The sequence below is a fragment of the Xyrauchen texanus genome, chromosome 19, assembly GCF_025860055.1.
Source record: "Xyrauchen texanus isolate HMW12.3.18 chromosome 19, RBS_HiC_50CHRs, whole genome shotgun sequence".
Taxonomy (NCBI): Eukaryota; Metazoa; Chordata; class Actinopteri; order Cypriniformes; family Catostomidae; genus Xyrauchen; species Xyrauchen texanus.
The window spans coordinates 3,352,654-3,375,675 of NC_068294.1; the positions used below are offsets into that span (position 1 = coordinate 3,352,654).

A 23,022-nucleotide genomic window follows, 5' to 3' on the forward strand; every position below is an offset into this window, starting at 1 on the left:
GCCTTTCAGGTTATGTCGATATAGGACTCATTTTACTGTGGATATAGATACTTGTCTACCTGTTTCCTCCAGCATCATCACAAGGTCCTTTGCTGTTGTTATGGAATTGATTTGCACTTTTTCACCAAGCTACGTTCATCTCTAGGGGACAGAATATGTCTCCTTCCTGAGCAGTATGATGGCTGTGTGGTCCCATGGTGTTTATACTTGAGTACTGTTATTTGTACAGATGAAGGTGGCACCTTCAGGCATTTGGAAATTGCTCCCAAGGGTGAACCAGACTTATGGAGGTCTTGGCTGATTACTTTTGATTTTCCCATGATGTCAAGCAAAGAGGCTCTGAGTTTGAAGGTAGGATTTAAAAAGTATCCACAGATACACCTCCAATTCAGTACACATACTATCTGATGCTAATTGTCTAAAGGCTTGATATCATTTTATGGAATTTTCAAGCTGATTAATGTCTCAGTTAACTTAGTGTATGTAAACTTCTGATCCACTGGAATTGTGATATAGTCAATTAAAAGAGAAACAATCTGTCTGTAAACAATTGTAAGAAAAATGACTTGTCATGCACAAAGTAGATGTGCTAAATGACTTCCCAAAGCTATAGTTTGCTAATTTTAAATCTGTGTGTGTGTGTGTGTATACATACATATATAATGTTATATATGTTATATATGCATACTGTAAATCCCAACATGAGCAGCATGCTCTCACCTTATGATGACATCGAACTGATTCAAAAGAGGCCCAAGCCCCAATCCTTTGAGTATCCCTCCATTTCCGATCACTACACATCGATGACAGTCTAGCCCTCCAAATCTCTTCTCTGATGAAGCAGGTAAGAGGCTCAAGATTTCTTTAAGCTTGTTCTGCATATGCAGGAAACCAAATGGTGGAGGAAATTTAAATATTTGTTTATTAATATTTAACAGAGTTTTCTTGTCCAAAAAGGGCTCAGTCACTGGTGTGGTGCTTAAATGCTCAGCTTCCATTTTCTGTCGGGCAAAAGAAGGTCTGCATTCTTTGGCCAGCACCTCTCGGACATACGAATGAACACGCTGTGAGAGGAAATATAGTAATTGAAGAATTTCAAAATCCATAAAAACAATTATCTTAATGAAACAGAGTATCAGTAGTACAAATAATACTTTACTTTGTAAAGTCCTCCTAAAGGAATAGTTCACCCCCAAAAAAGAGAATTCCACCATTACCTACCTTCATGTTGTTCCAAACCTGTAGGCTAGGGATGGGCAATATGACCAAAGTCTTATATCACGATATGAGTAATTTTATATCATGATAATGATATATATCACTATATTTTAAAGGTTTTCTGCTAAATCAATACAAATTGGTGTATATATTAAATAACCATATTGTAAAGTCTATTTCTGGAACTCTATTCAGTGAATTAAATACTATATAAAGAAAAATACTTCCTCTTATATAATTTTCTCTTTATTTGGAACTGGACAATATCAAAGTTATATGAATAAATAAAATAAATAAAAATCAACTTGTTTTTAAAAATGTACCTTACCAGAATGCTACATTTCACAATATGCCACATTCCAGTCTGATATGTTGTTGACCAATATTCTTATTAAAATCTTTACTCAAGAACATCAAGATCTTCTCAAATTATATGACAAAGAAAATCAAAAAGAAGTTAAAATATCCAACGAAAATAAAATCTTCTTGCAGAAAATAAAAAACAAATGAATGCGGAGGTTCATCTTTTGGGTTTCATAATATTCTTTTGCATGCTTCATTTTGAGGTGGTAAAACAGACTGCTGGTATAACGAGTGATTATCATCGTGCAACAGTTTATAGATTAGATATTTCTATTCTGGGCCAACTTTTGTGAAACCCACACCACAGCTATTACATCTGTTTTAATAACGAGCTCCACTTCATGAAGTTTTCTTTCTCCATTTGGGTTTTCCTGGGTCAAAAATAATTGAGTAGCATGAGTGATGCCTCTCTGCACCCTCCTGTCTGTGGAGCACAAATATCAGGAAGTCTGCTGGACTCGTGCCCACTACGTGCTCCAGAGACAACGTGCGACACATTCATGTGAAACACAAATGTGCGTGTTAGATGAGAAGAATACTTAGCACATCTGAAGTGCCAAACACAAGATGAATATCACTGAATTTGCATGGGCAGCCACAGAAAAATGCCAAAAAAACCCTGTCCGTTTCTTCAATTCTCTCAGTCTCACAAAAAGCCCTGCCCACTGATAGATAAACCCACTCTGTGCACATGGATATTTGCATATTGCGATATATACAATATAGCAGTATATCTATAGATTGACACTTTATATCGTCACAACAATGTACACTCACCTAAAGGATTATTAGGAACACCTGTTCAATTTCTCATTAATGCAATTATCTAATCAACCAATCACATGGCAGTTGCTTCAATGCATTTAGGGGTGTGGTCCTGGTCAAGACAATCTCCTGAACTCCAAACTGAATGTCAGAATGGGAAAGAAAGGTGATTTAAGCAATTTTGAGCGTGGCATGGTTGCTGGTGCCAGACGGGCCGGTCTGAGTATTTCACAATCTGCTCAGTTACTGGGATTTTCACGCACAACCATTTCTAGGGTTTACAAAGAATGGTGTGAAAAGGGAAAAACATCCAGTATGCGGCAGTCCTGTGGGCGAAAATGCCTTGTTGATGCTAGGGGTCAGAGGAGAATGGGCCGACTGATTCAAGCTGATAGAAGAGCAACTTTGCCTGAAATAACCACTCGTTACAACCGAGGTATGCAGCAAAGCATTTGTGAAGCCACAACACGCACAACCTTGAGGCGGATGGGCTACAACAGCAGAAGACCCCACCGGGTACCACTCACCTCCACTACAAATAGGAAAAAGAGGCTACAATTTGCAAGAGTTCACCAAAATTGGACAGTTGAAGACTGGAAAAATGTTGCCTGGTCTGATGAGTCTCGATTTCTGTAGAGACATTCAGATGGTAGAGTCAGAATTTGGCGTAAACAGAATGAGAACATGGATCCATCATGCCTTGTTACCACTGTGCAGGCTGATGATGGTGGTGTAATTGTGTGGGGGATGTTTTCTTGGCACACTTTAGGCCCCTTAGTCCCAATTGGGCATCGTTTAAATGCCACGGCCTACCTGAGCATTGTTTCTGACCATGTCCATCCCTTTATGGCCACCACGTACCCATCCTCTGATGGCTATAATGCACCATGTCACAAAGCTCGAATCATTTCAAATTGGTTTCTTGAACATGACAATCAGTTCACTGTACTAAAATGGCCCCCACAGTCACCAGATCTCAACCCAATAGAGCATCTTTGGGATGTGGTGGAACAGGAGCTTCGTGCCCTGGATGTGCATCCCACAAATCTCCATCAACTGCAAGATGCCATCCTATCAATATGGGCCAACATTTCTAAAGAATGCTTTCAGCACCTTGTTGAATCAATGCCACGTAGAATTAAGGCAGTTCTGAAGGCGAAAGTGGGTCAAACACAGTATTAGTATGGTGTTCCTAATAATCCTTTAGGTGAGTGTATATCGTCATATCTACCAACTGTAGGCTGTTGATTTTTGTCAAATTCCAAAAAGGACAACAATAACTGACTGGTGTGCTATATTCCAAGTCTTCTGAACACATATGATCACTTTGAGGAACAGACTTGCATGCATATGCAAGCAATCCCTCCGCTGCAGTTCTCAAATGTCATTCTCAATTCCACACAACTGTTATGGTTGTGTGGAATTATGGACCAAAATTTTCAGTCAGACTATAATCATAATTCACCAATAAATCATCCCAGTCCAATTATTGCTAAGTCGGACTAAGACCCTGTTTACACCTACAGTGGTGGCCAACTTCAGTTCACCCCACAGGTTTTCTATGGGGTTCAGGTCAGGAGACTGGGATGGCCATGGCAGGACCTTGATTTTGTGGTCAGTGAACCATTTTTGTGTTGATTTTGATGTTTGTTTTGGATAGGGATGCACTGATGTATCGGCCAAACATCGGTATCAGCCGATATTCGCCTTGTTGACTGACATCGCAAATATGATATCATTCACCGATGGCAGTGGCCGATGTTTATCTGTTATTTGCAGTCGACTTGGACAACAGTTGCCTACCCAGATGCAGTTTCAGAGAAGATCCAACAGGTGGTAATATAATATCACTCACAGCCACTGGCTGGACACGACCAGTGCAAGAAAATGTCAGAGGTGTGGGAGTATTTTACTGTCCGGTCTGTGATTTAGTGGCAAATTCTGCTGTATAGCAGGTGTATAGCAGCCTAAAAAGGCTCTTGAAAAAGTAATTTTTCACAAAAAGAATCTTTGTTATTTGAAAGAAGATTATATTAAACGTTGTTTCATACATTTGTATGATTGAATTTGTGCTTATTCAAAGATAGTGTGATGCAGGGATGAAACACTAAAAAAACAGCTAATTTATTCTTTATAATGAAGATTTCTTTGTTTCACTGGCACAAAATGGGGATAAAATAAGAGCAAAAACAAAATAAACAAACAAAAAATTGGCATCAGCCAAATTGTTATTTTAAACATCGGTATCAGCCCAGAATTTCACAATCGGTGCATCCCTAGTTTTGGATCATTGTCCTGCTGGAAGATCCAACCAGGACCCATTGTAAGCTTTCTTGCAGAGGCAGCCAGGTTTTGATTTTCTATCCATGATGCCATGTATCCAAACAAGATGTCAAGGACCATTGGCATAAAAACAGCCCCACAATATTAAAGATCCAGCACCAAATTTAACTGTGGCCATGAGGTACTTTTCCATATGTCTACTCTCTCTGTGTGTGCCAAACCCATATCTGTTTTTTTCTGCCAAAAAGCTCTATGTTTGTTTTATCTGACCATAGAAACTGGTAATATTTGAAGTTCCAGTAGTGTCTGGCAAACTGAAGATGCTTGAATTTGTTGTTGGATTAGAGCAGATGCTTTTTTCTTGAAACCCTCCCAAACAACTTATAATAATGTAGGTGATGTCTGATTGTAGTTTTGGAGACTTTCTGACCCCAAGGCCCAAATAATTTTTGCAGTCTCCAGCTGTGATCATTGGAGAATTATTGGCCACTCGAACAATCCTCCTCACTGTGCTTGGAGACAATATAGACACACGTCCTCTTCCAGGTCGATTCTTAACAAATCCAGTAGATTTGGACTTCTTAATTATTGCCCTGATGGTGTAAATGGGTATTTTCAATGCTTTAGCTAGTTTCTTATAGCCATTTTCCATTTTGTGAAGCTCAACAACCTTTTGCCACATATCAAAACTATATTCTTATAGTCTAACCCACTGTGATTGATGATTAAGGGAATTTGGCCAGTGTGTTACCTCATATTTATACCCTTGTGAAACAGGAAGTCATGCCTGAACAATTTCATGTCCCTTGTCACCCAGGTGCACTAAATAATGTAAAATATGAATGGGAATATATTTCAGATATATTTTACTCCTAAAAATTTCTAGAGGTCCCAATGACTGTGCCTTGCAATAACTTGGCAGCCAAAAGTTCCAAAAATATACAGATTTTGCTCTTATGGAAAGAAATTGGTACTTTTATTCACCAAAGTGGCATTCAACTGATCACAAAGTATAGTCAGGACATTAATAACTTCTTTGGTCAGGAATTCATCAGAAATTGTAAAACGTATATGATATAGTATCTTAGTTAATGTTACTCTTGACAAGATTAGATTTCTGAGAGGCGCACAATTAACAGAGACTGAAACGGAGTGGAGACTGCGTTCAACTGATGAAACTGAAATCACACCATGTGCATTTTCATTCATAAGGTTTACACTAGTAATATTGGCTTTACAGACACATCATTGCTTTGTAAATTTCGGCATGTTTGAAGTCATTATACGTGCCTTTCCAAACAAGGTATTCGGCTTTGGGCACATCCCTAGTTTAAACATATCTCAAATACGATGTGATCACATGCGTTTTTGACTACCTCTATATTTGTTTTGTGATTCTATCACAAAATATTTTGCACCCCGTTAACACTTGCATTTAACGCTATTCACTTGTGATCGGACCACCAGAAACGCATCTTAATACCAGGTGTAAACAGGGTCTAAAAGACCTAGATAATGTGATTGTAGCACAGCTTCTTACAGCATGTTTTCACATTAATCGTATCACAATTGTCATCAGTGGTGCTCTGCGTTTCAGAGCATGCATTGCTCCGAAAGACAGAGGTTATACGCGCCATTGATTTTACAGGAATTTTTGAGGAATTTTCTATATGTACTGTGTGTCGCTAAAACACAAGCAGTTCGGGTTTCTCAGGCTGCGTTTCCACCGGGACGGAAGAAATCCTCTCAAAGGCGCTCACAGCGGTAAGAGAGAGAGCTCGCTCCGCACCGCTGCCAATCCTACAATCCACCTTGAGCATGATGCTCGGCTTTCATAGGAATGAATTGAAAATTTTCCCTTCTAAATGTATCTTTATTAATCCGCATGTTACAAGCCTTTAATAATAAACAAATCGATTTCTGTTCTAATTTTGTGAAAATGTATTAAATGTCTGGAATGGATAAGACTAAAATTACTAGTTGGTATACTATTCTCTCACTTTAATGATGACATATGATATACAAATGTTTTTTACATTTTTTAAAAAACATTTTCTAAATGTTCTCTCGGGACACCCATGAACCTACATTCAGCATCATTCCACAGTCACAAGGGCTTTCATGCCCCATACTTGGGTATTTGAATCTAAAGAAATATAACAAATATTTAATTTTAATATAAAAATATTCCAACAAATACTGGAATGCTGTCACTATGCTTCAGAACATACAGATGATTTTTTTAACATTCATTTTCAATTAATAAACAGTAAAAGACGGTAAAATTGGTACAGTCAGGTCCATAAATATTGGGACATCGACACAATTCGAATCTTTTTGGCTCTATACACCACCACAATGGATTTGAAATGAAACGAACAAGATGTGCTTTAACTGCAGACTTTCAGCTTTAATTTGAGGGTATTTACATCCAAATCAGGTGAACGGTGTAGGATTACAACAGTTTGTATATGTGCCTCCCACTTTTTAAGGGACCAAAAGTAATGGGACAGATTAACAATCATAAATCAAACTTTCTCTTTTTAATACTTGGTTGCAAATCCTTTGCAGTCAATTACAGCCTGAAGTCTGGAACGCATAGACATCACCAGACGCTGGGTTTCATCCCTGGTGATGCTCTGCCAGGCCTCTACTGCAACTGTCTTCAGTTCCTGCTTGTTCTTGGGGCATTTTCCCTTCAGTTTTGTCTTCAGCAAGTGAAATGCATGCTCAATCGGATTCAGGTCAGGTGATTGACTTGGCCATTGCATAACATTCCACTTCTTTCCCTTAAAAAACTCTTTGGTTGCTTTTGCAGTATGCTTCGGGTCATTGTCCATCTGTACTGTGAAGCACCATCCAATGAGTTCTAAAGCATTTGGCTGAATATGAGCAGATAATATTGCCTGAAAAACTTCAGAATTCATCCTGCTGCTTTTGTCAGCAGTCACATCATCAATAAATACAAGAGAACCAGTTCCATTGGCAGCCATACATGCCCACGCCATGACACTACCACCACCATGCTTCACTGATGAGGTGGTATGCTTTGGATCATGAGCAGTTCCTTTCCTTCTCCATACTCTTCTCTTCTCATCACTCTGGTACAAGTTGATCTTTGTTTCATCTGTCCATAGGATGTTGTTCCAGAACTGTGAAGGCTTTTTTAAGATGTTGTTTGGCAAACTCTAATCTGGCCTTCCTATTTTTGAGGCTCACCAATGGTTTACATCTTGTGGTGAACCCTCTGTATTCACTCTGGTGAAGTCTTCTCTTGATTGTTGACTTTGACACACATACACCTACCTCCTGGAGAGTGTTCTTGATCTGGCCAACTGTTGTGAAGGGTGTTTTCTTCACCAGGGAAAGAATTCTTCGGTCATCCACCACAGTTGTTTTCCGTGGTCTTCCGGGTCTTTTGGTGTTGCTGAGCTCACCGGTGCGTTCTTTTTAAGAATGTTCCAAACAGTTGATTTGGCCACACATAATGTTTTTGCTATCTCTCTGATGGGTTTGTTTTGATTTTTCAGCCTAATGATGGCTTGCTTCACTGATAGTGACAGCTCTTTGGATCTCATATTGAGAGTTGACAGCAACAGATTCCAAATGCAAATAGCACACTTGAAATGAATTCTGGACCTTTTATTTGCTCCTTGTAAATGGGATAATGAGGGAATAACACACACCTGGCCATGGAACAGCTGAGCAGCCAATTGTCCCATTACTTTTGGTCCCTTAAAAAGTGGGAGGCACATATACAAACTGTTGTAATTCCTACACCGTTCACCTGATTTGGATCCAGTGCCGTTCTAAGTCCATATTATAAGTGAACCGAACTGCTGAGCATCTACATCTGAGATGTTCGTTTGTAGCGCTCAAATATTGTGCATGTGTGAAGGCTATAAATAGCCGCGCGTGTGTGTGTTCACTAACGGGCTGAAGCTGCGAGTGCATTTATATGTTTACTTATTAAACACAGCCTATTGCAATTCACAGAGCTATCGCGTATATTCAAGTGGCTTTGAATAAAATGAACGAGTCATATGAACCGCTTTAATGGTGTTTTAACAGTTCTTTTATGTCATTTTTTAAGCTTGACAGTAACGAACATGACTAACACAGAGTATCGGATTTGGGTCGGGCTCGTCAGACCGATACCCGATCCGTCTAAAAACATCAATATCGAAGCCGATACCGATCTAGGTATCGGCTCGGGACATCCCTAATAATCATCATTACAATAACGACAAATAACACTAATTAATTCCTTAATAATATAATTCTACCCAGTCGGACCACAACCCAAAGAGAATCAGAAGAATCTTTATCAGAAATTGAATTTAAACAGGCTCTCGACTCGCTATCAAATAATAAAGCCCCAGGTCTAAACCCTCTAAAATATTTCATGGCTACCCACCAGAATACTACAAACACTTTTGGTCAACTATATCACCATTATTCTTGCGAATGATGGCAGAAATTGAAAATACTTCTATCCCATCTCACATGAACACAGCTCTAATTTCAGTTCTACTTAAACCAAACAAAGACCCAACATTATGCACTAGTTATCGCCCATTATCCCTTATCAATACTGATTTAAAAATAATTAGTAAAGCTCTGGCCACACTTCTTGAATCAGTAATTTCATCTCTCATCCATCCAGACCAAACAGGTTTCATCAAAGGATGCCACTCATCAAACAATACCAGACGATTATTCAACATAATGAACCTATGTAAACAAAACAAAAAAAAGACAACAATCGTATCACTGCACGCAGAAAAGGAATTTGATAAAGTCAGTTGGTATTTCCTTCATACAACACTTAAATTTAGGTTCGGAAAACGTTATTCACTGGATTAAAACATTATATAATACACCACTAGTATCTATTATAACGAATGGCATAATATCATCATTATTCCAGCTTCAGCGAGGGACTTGACAAGGGTGCCCCTTATCACCATTACTCTTCGCTCTATTTATAGAACCTCTAGCCACTGCAAGTTTTGGTGTTTATCACACAAAGCCAATCATAAAATGTATTTATTACACAGATGACATATTACTTTCTGTACAAAATCCTAAAACATCACTTACAAAAATTATTCAACTCATCAACGAATATTCTACATATCAGACTACTCCATAAACTGGACCAAATCAACAATTTTACCATTGAACATGAAACCACATGACACGAGCAAACAGGACACACCATTCACAATAAGTAATATTACATACTTAGAAATAAACATATCCAAGAACATCACTGACTTGTTTAAACTCAATTTCATTCCACTGTTGAAAACAATAGAAGACGAATTAACTTGGTGGATGAACCTACCACTTTCCATTATAGGTTGTATAGCAACCAACTAAGAAATAGTTTACATCATTAAATCAAACAATTAACAAATTTTACTGAAAAAAAAAAAAAAAAAAGAACGCTAAAATAAGTTTACAAACACTTCAAAAAAATAAAGCTCAAGGCGGTCTAGCAGCACCACATTTTTAACACTATTGCTTAGCATTTCATCTACAATACTTTTGCAAATGGATCAAATGTTCCCAAAACCCATGGCTAGAATTAGAACAAGCAGAATGTAAAGAAATAACCATATCTGATCTCCCATCACTCAGAGCAAAATCTTTTTAAAACTATGACGATTAAAACAACTCTCACTGCTTGGTGCCAAATTAATACATTGACAAACCATGAGCTCACACCACACATCAACTCACTTATATGGCATAATCCTGATTTTACTATCAACCAAATTCCGCTTAACAATATTAAATGGAAAGAGAAAGGCATCACAAATCTACATCATCTGTTTAATGGCAACGCCATCATTATATTTACAGAATTAATACAGAAATGTAACTTAGGAAAAGAACATTATTACAACAACCTACAAATTAGGAATTCTATTAAAACCACAAGAAACAAAGATATTGCACAACATCCCCCAATTATAAAACATATCACCACAATTAGTAACTCAGTAAAGACACTTACTAAACTACAAATTTTAATATCGTCTATAGATACTAATACAACAGCACCAGTTAAACAATGGGGAAAAGATCTCAATATCAACACCGATGAGGAATTCTGGAAAACAGTTTGCAGAAATACTTTTATCTTAAGTACAAACACAAATATCCAGTTAATTCAGTATAAAATTGTCCACAGAACACACATAACACAGCGAAAGATGTTTAAAATGGGACTTGTAACTTCTGACAGATGTACTAACTGCATTTTAAATACACCAGACAATTACCTTCATGCAATCTGGTTATGCCCACCTGTTCATCAGTTCTGGACAGATGTCATTAATAAACTATTAGATTTCTTGAAAATTACAATCCCTGCACTCCCATTACTATGCCTTTTCGGTGACACATCTCAAATGAACCCCCCTCTTGAACATCAAACTCTTCTGCTCATATCTCTAGCTATCGCCAAGAAAACAATTTTCCTCAAATGGAAAAAATAAAAACCAAATATCAACTACACAATGGATAAATCTATTAAGGGACCACATTATTAAAGAGAAACATACATCAGCAATTAAAAATCAATTATACATATTTAATACAATCTTCAGCCCACTGCTCACACCCTTAAATATTGATTAAAACTAGCTGGTGAGTTGATGCCTCAATTAAGTTCTATAATACACGAATACAAACTATTTCTATAATAGATAAATAATGCGAGAGTATTATATAATACACTGCTCTACATTTATTTGTAGATTGATGTCATTTATATATATTTTAATATATATTTTATACTTTATTTAATTTCTTTTGTATATAGGTAAAAATTGCATGTAATTGTTATTGATATTGCTATTATTGTTATTGTTGGTGGTAGTAGTGGTGGTGGTATTGATATTTATATTATTATATAAATTCTCCGTTCCCTTATAAAATCTAATTCCAAAAACATTATAAATAAACTCTTATAATTTATATATTTTATTAGCCGTCTGGGTGTGATTGGCACGTCTTGTCGGCATGGGCATTACCGGTTCAGTTTTTGGTTTGCCTGGCCCCTCCCTTACCCACCTCTGACGGCAGCACCTTCTATCATTTAACAGGACCGTATCGGAGTGCTATCTAGGTTGGATGTGGTGTCTCTGGCTGGGGAGCTAACTGGTGCACACCACAGCTGCAGCCACAGATTACAGGGCAAAAAAGGGCAACAAAACAATGATCAGTCAGGTTACAACCAGATCAGATCATGGTGTCCCAGCATCCTCATTCCTGTAGAGGAAGACACAGCAGAGCACAGAGGCTTAACCGCTGGTAGGATGGGTGTCTGTGTCGGGAGGTCTGTTGGTTGTACTTGCCGGCGGTAGTGGAGCGGCTCCCAGACCTAGAGAGATGTGTATATCGGCAAACACTTTATTGACTGGTCTAAAATTTTATAAAGCTGAGATTATATTATTACTACTTCTGCCACTCTATTATTGTTATTATTATTATTATTTTTTATTGTTACTAACTTTTATTATAATAACTATGATTGTTTCAAATTGTTTTGATATCACTCAATGAGTTTATATCCATATTTAGTTTTCTCTCTCCACATCACCAGAAAACTTTTATTAATGACGATTATATATTTGTGTGTGTTTTTTATATACGTGTGTCAATGGTCTCTTGTATATGCTGCTATATCTTGTTAATTTGTGTTTTGTTGAATAAAAAAGAAGAGAAAAGGTCTGGACCTACATTTACTTGTATTGTATGGGCCTACAGAGCTGAAATGTTCTTCTAAAAATCTTTGTTTGGGTTCTGCAGAAGAAAGTCATAAACATCTGGGATGGCATGAGGGGAGTAAATGATGAGAGAATTTTCCTTTTTGAGTGAACTATTCCTTTAAAGCTATAAAGCAAAAGCAAGATGAATACAGATAGTTAATGTGCTATGGTGACTTTGAGGAGGATATATGCCAGAGTATGCTGTATCAGAGGCCTCTTTCGTAGTTCCTGTTTTGTTTTGCGAGAGTCACAAATGTATTATCAACTGTGCGAACATCTTTTTCCCACATCATTTTATCATCACTAAATGAACACATTTTTGTTATTAAATTTGATTAAAAATGTAAAATAACCATATTTAGCAATTACTTTAGAAAACTATTTTTTGTCATATGGGTAGTTGACAAATGGCCAAGAAAAAGTACTTTTTTTGGAAAACATAACTTTTTAAGAAAAAATACATATATTTATGGAGTATGAAAACTGTAGTTTCAGAAAATAGTATGGTCACTCATTTCGTCAATGACTTCACATATTTTTTTTCACGTTTTCACTCAACAGTACTGTAAATGTGTCCTATGGTGTGACATTAAAAAAGTACTAAGAAATTATATTCAATAACATAAAAAAAAATACTTGAGAGAATTGTTCACATTATTCAAATTTTTTTTTATTAAAGTGCTATTTATTTTACATGAAAGTACTAATTAGAATAATTTTCACCATGAATAGATGAACTTGATAAACTTTTCCCTACAAATGTCAATAAATCTTTTTCGCCAACCTTACAAAACTGTTTGAAATTGTACCCATATAAGAGGAGATATTATTGTAACTCCCCTAATGCCAAACTTGACTCTTTTTTTAAAAGATATTTTTAAATAAGTATATTTTTCTGTTGTTTTATGTTTGTCACACCATAGGACAAAACGTCACACCAAAGGACAAAGATAGTCATTGCATAATGAGTCAGCATATATAGTGTTTATTGTAACAATTATAAAGGAGGACATTTGTTTTTATTTTTCAGCAATATAAACTGTGCAAAACATATCACACCAAAAGTAACTTTGATACTTATAGATCCATCAATAAGAAAGCATTGATGCTTATAATATCTTATTATAGGTAGTGATTTAACATATATCTAATTTATTTCTCCTCTCAGTCTCCGTGCACGAGTGTGTTCGGCTGTTTTGAGTAGTGATTTAACATACACTCAACTAAAGGATTACTAGGAACACCATACTAATACTGTGTTTGACCCCCTTTCGCCTTCAGAACTGCCTTAATTCTACGTGGCATTGATTCAACAAGGTGCTGAAAGCATTCTTTAGAAATGTTGGCACATATTGATAGGATAGCATCTTGCAGTTGATGGAGATTTGTGGGATGCACATCCAGGGCACGAAGCTCCCGTTCCACCACATCCCAAAGATGCTCTATTGGGTTGAGATCTGGTGACTGTGGGGGCCATTTTAGTACAGTGAACTCATTGTCATGTTCAAGAAACCAATTTGAAATGATTCGAGCTTTGTGACATGGTGCATTATCCTGCTGGAAGTAGCCATCAGAGGATGGGTACCCGGTGGGGTCTTCTGCTGTTGTAGCCCATCCGCCTCAAGGTTGTGCGTGTTGTGGCTTCACAAATGCTTTGCTGCATACCTCGGTTGTAACAAGTTGTTATTTCAGGCAAAGTTGCTCTTCTATCAGCTTGAATCAGTCGGCCCATTCTCCTCTGACCTCTAGCATCAACAAGGCATTTTCGCCCACAGGACTGCCGCATACTGGATGTTTTTCCCTTTTCACACCATTCTTTGTAAACCCTAGAAATGGTTGTGCGTGAAAATCCCAGTAACTGAGCAGATTGTGAAATACTCAGACCGGCCCGTCTGGCACCAGCAACCATGCCACGCTCAAAATTGCTTAAATCACCTTTCTTTCCCATTCTGACATTCAGTTTGGAGTTCAGGAGATTGTCTTGACCAGGACCACACCCCTAAATGCATTGAAGCAACTGCCATGTGATTGGTTGATTAGATAATTGCATTAATGAGAAATTGAACAGGTGTTCCTAATAATCCTTTAGGTGAGTGCATGTTATCTGTTTGAAATAATGATAGAATATAGATTAATGGATCAACAGAGAAATTAATGTAATGTATACTTAATTATGAACTCATGACCTACTGTGTTTTCCCTACAAATGTAACCACTTATTAATTTCTTATAAAACACAATATAGTTTATTATTCTGTAATAACAAGCTTATTATGTAATATTGTTGAACCTGAACCTCACACAGGTCTATTCTGATACTGAATAATAAGCAGTCATTCAGTCACTCAGCAAGATCCCTGAATTATTTTAAGATGTATATGGCAACATTTCAGTTTGATTTACTTTCTCCATTGTTCTCTTAGGATCGCATCCTTTCTCTGTGGATCCTTTTTAATTCAGCTCCCTATACTGTCTGGTCCTCTCTTTTGCACTCATCTCTCCCTCAGTTCTTTCTGTTCTAAAAAGTTAAGTAGCATTATAAGTAGTAGCACTGTATTTATGTACTTTATATTTGTTTATAGTTGTTACATTATACATTATAGTTGTTTTAGTAACACTTCAGAAAATTTTATGTAGTCTCCAAAAATGGCAATAAACATTCAAATGTAAGTCATTATTGAATTTAAAATCATCAAAACTGGTCAAAAAGAATGAAAAGTATGTTAACAAACTTTATCTATTTGTTTTATAGCTTCTTAAGGAGGTCTTGTCCTATTGTGTGACATCTGTGTCCTATGGTGTGACAGGCCAAAGTGTCACACCAAAGGACATTTCCTGTCACACCAAAGGACATTTGAGCTTTTGTGGCATGTTAATAACCATGCTAATGCTAGCTGAACTGTCATTAGCAATTGGCATGATACATTTGCATAATATTATATAGTCCTGTTTTTAAAAATACAAATTTGAATTAAAAAAATTAATTTAGGGGTGTCACACCAAAGGACTAAAAAAACTTAACAACTTCAGTGGTCTGAAAACATAGTTAAATATTTGAACAATTCTGAGAGAAATACTTACCATGTGCACTGCTCATGGGCTTCATAGGGGTATTCAGTCACATGACCTTGAATGGTTTCTTTCAAACAAATGTAGTTGTCCATGATATTGCCCAACTTAATATCAGGTTATTGCATAACACCAAAGGACATTTTGTTCTGTGACAAACTTTATGAAATTCCTACACTTTAAAAAATGTATGTATAGGAAAAGTGATGACCACTTAGTGAAATAGACACTTGCACAATTATGCCAGGAGTGTCCATTAAGATTTTTAAACATTATTTTCTTTATTTATAAAAGTTAATATTTATGAAATAATTTTGTCTACCGTCACACCATAGGACGATTTTGAGATTTGGCTCAAAGTTATAAAAAAATTAAAAATAACTCTGATATTAAAACAACAAATTCATGTAAAACAAGAACATGTTTAACCATTTACAGTATTCTAAATGATGAAAATGTGAAATCATTTATTTTTTTTCTTCTGTGACGGTGAAAAAGCCACGTCACGTCAACTACCCATATGAGTAATCTTATCAGACAAAGTTTTTCATCCTGACTTTTTAAGAACACTTTCATAATTACAAAACTAACTTTTTTCTTTGCAAAGAATGCAATTAGCCACAGGACAATCCTGCATGCAAAGTTTGTTGTGTTCCTAATAAGTCCATTACACAGTAGAAGCATGGACATGTAGGTAGTTTTGATTATTGGGGGGTACCTCCCCCCTGGAATCTATGCCCTTGGGTTTGAATACGTTCTGAATGCTGGGTCCATACAGGCATCATTAAATGAAAATCAAGAACTTGGAATGTAAAAATTAAGCTTACCTTTCGAAAGACGGGATCTACTGACACTTTAACGGTCTTTGGGTTGGTGTTAAATAAAGGCAGTTTTAGAAGTGCAAGTAAAATGAATGCCAGGCTCAGCAGAGGAATTAGCAGTCTTCTGTTGGAATATAAATGTCAATTACTTGTTGGTTTACAGGTATTATTTTATACAGGTTTAATTTAATTTTGTCTACTATTTACCTGGGAAAACAATGCCACTGTTTCACAGCTCTCCTCATTGTACCCAAGCAGCAGGTCTTCTCTGTGCTTCTGCTGCATGAAACAACACACTCTTTTCTGAAGACTGTTCATTTCAAGTGTCCGTGTGAAAACAATAATGCAAATAAAACAGTACTGATGCCGCTACAAAAAAAGTCCATGCAAGATAGCTATCCAATATTTTCACATTTGTCCTGTCACATTCATTGTTTTTGGTTCACTAGGACTATAATAATTATTTATTATAGTTATTATCACATTTTATAAAGTTATATACAATGTATATGTATGTAACATGATTGTATGTTATTAGGCTGCTCTTGTTTACACCATTCCGAACACGTTTAATGTACAATTGCAACAAAAATAATTCACACTTACCTCTAGTTTTGTCCTCTCAGTCAGGGTGTGAATACTGAGCAAATTTGTGATTCACAGAATTAAATATTGTCACTGATTCCGAGACAACATTTTTGCTGTTCTTCTATTTCCATCAGCGTCGGAATTGTCGGACACGGCGACGATGAACAAAAAAAAAAAACTTTTTAAATAAAATCGTACTGTTTTGAAATGTTTGAACATATACCCATAATGCACATATTTAGCCCTGTAGTCGGTCTCATTGTGCAATAATCACAATAATCGAAGCAGGTACACGTTTCCAGTTTAACGAAGGCGAGGCCTAAATAAAAGTCGAGACAGTTCACTCGGCGGACACGCGACGTCTGTGGTCGATTTCGGATACGCCATATCCAGATAAGGCAGAAAGAGTATAGTATGCCATTCCGATCTCAGCCTGTACATTTTCTTCTTTGTCTTAATATGGTTGGAAAAACACCACAAGGTGCATTTCCACGACTGACTGATCTGCAGTGTGAAATTGGAAAGGGAAAAAAGGTTAAAAGAGCCCATTCTGTAGGCCTATCCTACTCCTTTATTTTAATGGCGGACTGGTATCATGAGCACATGCCGCCACCTACTGTTCATTTTAATGCATCGTATTCCATGCCTATCTCTTAATCCATAAAAAAATAAAATAAAAAAATACTCGTTTACCCCAGGTCTAGATCCATCATGACCAGGTGTCCTCCAGCTTCCACACTCCAGAGACCCTCTGGATCCAGACTGACGCATTACAACACAACGCATTCTATCACTCAAACCTTTACTATACATGTAATAAATTACAATTATCCTAACCTATATCTATTAACCTCTATTTATAATAGATACTCCAACTCCCTATCTTTATGTCCATTATTGTTTAAATATTGTATTAATTCCCTTCTCTCCCGTATATACCTTCTGCAATCAAATATAACATGCTCTACAGTTTTTTTTATCTCTACAATATTCGCATAAATCATTTCCTTGGATTCCTATTAAAGCCAATGAAGAGTTCAATCCTGTATGACCAAACCTTAATCTAGTTATTATCACCTCTTCCTTCCTGTTTCTGCCACATATAATTGTATTCATTTCTACCTGTTATTTTATTTTATATAAATGTCTTCCCTTCTTGTCCTTATCCCATATTTCTTGCCACTCTTTCTTAATATTTTTCTTAATAATAGATTTTATTTCCCCCTTACCTAGTGGTACTAATGTCCTCTTCATTTCTTTTTAAAGCCTTCTTCGCTAACTCATCAGCAGCTTCATTTCCACAAATCCCTTTATGTGCTGGTACCCAACAGAATCCGACTGTCCTCCTTTCATTTGAATACGATACAAGATCATTGAATATGAGCATGAATATTTCATTTATAAAATGTTCTCTGGATGATCTTCGGGTAGCTAAAGATGTTAATACTGATGCTGAATCAGAACATATAACTACTCTGTCAGGTCTTGTATCCTCAACCCAAGTTAAACCTATTATGATGGCAGTTATGCTCCATCCAAATCCCCTTACTTTTTTGTTTACATATTCCCAACAGTTATTTGATACCTCAGTAGCAATGTGATTTACAGCATAACTCTTCATATATTTCCAGTATATCAGTGATAATTTTACCTAAGCATATCCTAAGAGCTCCATACTGTACTTTATCCAGTCGCTTTAATAATGTTATTGATGCCATATGTCATACAGCCATAATCCAACACAGATCTAATCATAGCTTGATATATCTTCAACAATCCTATTCTTTCTGCTCCCCACTCTTTGCCAGCCATTGCCCTCATCACATTTAAGGACTTTCTACATTTATTATCAATTTCATCCATACGTTTTTTCCATGTATATCTGCTATCAAACCAGACACCTAGATATTTCAATGTTTTCACTCGTTCTAAAGCTTTATCATATAATATTAATTCATAATGTTCTGGGATTTCTCTTTTGTGAGTATAGAACATACAACATCATTTACTTGTTAACATGTTGTATAACACTGTTCCAACTTTTAATGGCTGCCTGCATGCAAGAGATGACCTGCGAGATGTTTCGACCCCTCTGGCGACATCATCTGCATATAATGCACATCCTACACCAGGGCCTACCTTTCCAAATATATCATTAATCATAACATTAAAAAACAAATAACTGGCTTGAACCCACCTTAACTACAAACGTTCTTTCAAATAAAAATTGTAACAATTACACATTCTACCTGCTATTCCCATTCTATCAGCTTTTATTAGCAATCCTTCTCTCCATACTGTATCATATGCCTTTTTAATATCCAAATATACCACAGCCATGATTTCTTTACTCATTGTTTTTTCTATTTCCTCCCAATTCTATATTATGAGATCTTTCTAATGCTTTTCCTAATAAATGAGCTTTTTCTATATCTGATATTGCAACTACATCATTTTCTACTAAAACTGATATTTGAATTGTCTTTGTACCTTTTCCACTCATTCTTTGTACTATATTCCAAATTGTATTCATAGGTGTATCTTTTCCTATTGTTGAACAGAAATGTATTTTATTCTTCTTTCACATTCTTTATAATTCTTCTTAGATTTGCTCTAGCTCTCTTGTATTTATATTTATATATATTTATATTTCCCTTGTTTGCTTTTTGTCGTTCAGTATAGTGTAGGGTACTCTTTTCTCTCATTTACACTGACAATAATTGTATTGTTCCTATTGATGTATATTTCTTATTTCTCCCCTACAAGAGTTTTGTATGTTTTTTTCTTCTAAAAAAAAAAAGTTCCAGCTTTCCGTCCAACAACAGCCAATCACGAGAGATTCGAAGAGATGCAGCCAATCAATACAGGATTTGGTCAGCAGCCAATAGCATTTGTTAACAGAAAGGATTAGGCCCCGTCCCTGAGTGGCAAAACCAGAGCCTGCGACAACGGAAGTTCTAGGGTTTTGTTGTTACGTCATTTTCGCGCGACGGTGATACCTCTGTGTGTGTGAAGTGAGTGAACACGTTTGTGGACTGGAACTTAGCGAGCTCGGACGAATGGTTCAAACGTTTAAACAAAAACTGACGGATGATCCTGGGAAAAAGGAGCGTCTGGAAGTGGGAGTTTGGAAAAGGTCAACTTAAAAATGGAGAAGATGAAGAAGGCAGCGGCTAGGCACAACTATGTTGAGAATGGGTCAGAGTGGAGGGACACTGATATGGGTGATAGTGAGGGAGGTATGGATATAAGTCAAGAAGGTGAAGGAAAGAGGGACAAAAGAGGAAATACTTTTGCTGGGATCAGTACAAAGAGGGCGAGGAGTAATGAGGATTATGGGAAAGTAATAAAAGATAAAGGTACGGAAGGACTAGAGTTTAAATTCATATTGAGATTTGGTGAGGAGAGGGGAGTTTCGTCAATAAGTCCGGTGAAATTAACAACTGTATTGAGAAACCAGATCGGAGATATTGAAGTAGCCAAGGTGTTGAGAGATGGTAATCTAATGATCGGATGTAAAAATGAAGAACAGAGAGAGCGGGCTGGAAGGATTAAAGAAATTGGGAGGTTTAAAGTAATAAGTACAAGTCAAATTGAAAAAGGAAACATGTGGAGTAAGGGAGTGATATGGGGGGTACCAGTCGGGGTTACAATAGAGGAAATTAAAGCAAATCTTAAAGGAGGATATCTAAAAGGTGCTCGAAGGATGCAGATAACTCGGGAGGGAATGAGGAAGAACAGTGAGCTTGTGATTCTGGAGTTTGAGGAGGAAGTGCTCCCAAAGAATGTAACACTAGGTTTTATGAGTTATAGTGTAAGGGAGTATGTTCCAAAGCCAATGAGGTGTTGTAACTGTCAAAGGTTTGGACATACAGCAATAACATGTAAAGGCAGAAGAAGGTGTGCAAGATGTGGAGAAGATCATGAGTATGGTCATTGTAAACACGAGCAACCAAAGTGTTGTAATTGTGGGGGTAGTCATAGTATGGCTTACAGTGGATGTGAGGTGATGAGAAGGGAAATGGAAGTACAACAAGCTAAAACTCAAAATAAGATATCATATGCAGAAGCTGTGAAAATGGTTAGTAAGAGTGATGAAAGAAACAGTTGAAACACAAAATACAAAAGTACCAGACCAGGCAAAGGAGGGGATAGTAACGGTTGATCTAAAGAAGTTAGTCACTTTCATAGCAGGGGTGATAAATGCAACTATGGAGGTTAAATCTAAAACGGAGAGAATACAAATAATTGTAAAAGCAGCAGTTCATCACCTAGATATCAGGGAGCTGACATGGAAGGAGGTGAGGAATGAGCTAAGCAGTCAAGCAAGCCAGGAGCAAGTAGGGACTGGATAGTATTAATAATGGTTCTCTTGCTACAATGGAATGCTAGGAGCTTGATGGCCAATGGACAGGAATTTTAAAAATATATTGATGATCTTCCCAATAAACCTGACATTATTTGTGTACAGGAAACTTGGTTGAGACCAAATTTAGAATTCATGTTAGATGGATATGCCTCTGTAAGGTGTGATAGGGAAGATGGAGTAGGGGGAGGATGTGCTACATTTATTGGAAACGATATTTCATTCAGAGAAGTGAGGGTAGGGGTGAAAGAACAAGAATATTATGTTAGTGTAGCGATATGGACGAATGAGGGAGAGTGTGTAATTATAAATTATTATAATCCTTGTAGGAAATTAGAGTTGGGGCAGATATCACAAATAGTACGGTTGGATGGTAACAAGGTGGTAGTGTGTGGTGACTTTAATGCACATAGTACTTTATGGGGAGGAATAAGAACAGATGCAAATGGTTAGGTTATACAAGAATTGCTAGAAGTGAGAAAACATGGTTTGTTTAAATGATGGAAGAGGGACTAGAATAGATGTGCATACAGGGAACATCTCAGCATTAGATTTAACTTTAGTTTCTAGGAATTTAGCGGGAATATGTGAGTGGGATCTATCTGAAGATTCATCGGTAGGTAGTGATCATTTTCTAGTATGGTGTAGTGTTTTATTGGAAGCAAATAAGGATCAAAGGGAATTAGTGGGGAAGTGGATATTTAGTAGTGCAAAATGGGAAAGATTTAAATATATGTGTGAGATAGAAATGGACAAAATAGATCTAAATGAGGAAATAGAAGAGATTGATAAAAGTATTAGAACAACAATACTACAAGTTGCCAAATAATCGATCCCCAAAAGCAAAGGGAAAATGAAAAGAAAGGCAGTTCCCTGGTGGACAGATGAATGTGGGAAAATAGTGAAAGAAAGGAATAAAGCACTCAGAATATTAAGAAGAACCCATAATTTTCATAATTTGATTAAATATAAAGAAACACAAGCAAAGGTTAGGAAAATTATACGAAAAGCAAAAAAGCAAAGCTGGCAGACTTTCTGTAACAAAACTGGTAGAGCAACACCTGTTGGAGATGTGTGGAACATGATTAAGAGTAGGCAAGGAATTAGAAGGGAATGGAAGTATCCAATATTGAAGATGGGGGAGGAAGCAGCAGTGTCTGACCAGGAGAAGGCAGAGATGATAGCGAAGGCATTTACTCTTATTCATAGTTCCGATAACTTAATGGAGGAGGGCAAGAGAGGAAGGACAATGACAAGATTAGCATATGGAGATTTACTTGAAAGAAGGGAGGATAGTAACAGTATAATGGATGCGCCAATTACAATGGAAGAAATGAAAAGGGCAATAAAAGGATCTGGATTAACATCCCCGGGTAAAGATGATATCTGTTATGTAATGATAGAACATCTAGGTGTTTTAGCATCTACACAGTTGCTGGGGTTTTATAATAAAGTATGGGATTTAGGGAAATTGCCAGCAGGGTGGAAAGAAGCAGTAATTATTCCTATCAGGAAACCAGGGAAAGATTTGTCAAGCCCAATGAATTATAGACCAATAGCACTTACGTCACATGTAGGAAAGATAATGGAAAGGATCATTACAGATAGATTATCCTTTTATATGGAAAGAAGAGGAATTTTATCACCTCATCAGAGTGGATTTAGGAGGGGTAGAGGAACAATGGATCCTGTTTGGAAACCGAGATAAGGAAAGCTCAAGTTAATAAAGAATCTGTAATGGCAGTGTTCTTTGATGTAGAAAAAG

The 23,022-nt window shown here is 36.8% G+C and overlaps 1 protein-coding gene across 4 annotated transcripts in view; it reads right to left on the reverse strand.

Moving 5' to 3' along the window:
* The window catches only part of LOC127659496 (lactosylceramide alpha-2,3-sialyltransferase-like), a 64,894-nt gene extending 47,436 nt beyond the window's left edge, over positions 1-17,458 (reverse strand). For all 4 annotated transcript variants that reach the window (XM_052149352.1, XM_052149350.1, XM_052149351.1 and 1 more), the window contains exons 1-4: positions 16,910-17,458; positions 16,511-16,582; positions 16,310-16,427; positions 721-1,064 (exon numbers count right to left, since the gene is read on the reverse strand). In XM_052149352.1, coding sequence (XP_052005312.1) covers positions 721-1,064; positions 16,310-16,427; positions 16,511-16,548 — 500 coding nt within the window. In that variant the 5' untranslated portion in view covers positions 16,549-16,582; positions 16,910-17,458. The remainder of the gene's footprint in view (positions 1-720; positions 1,065-16,309; positions 16,428-16,510; positions 16,583-16,909) is intronic.
* Between the last annotated feature and the right edge of the window lie 5,564 nt (positions 17,459-23,022).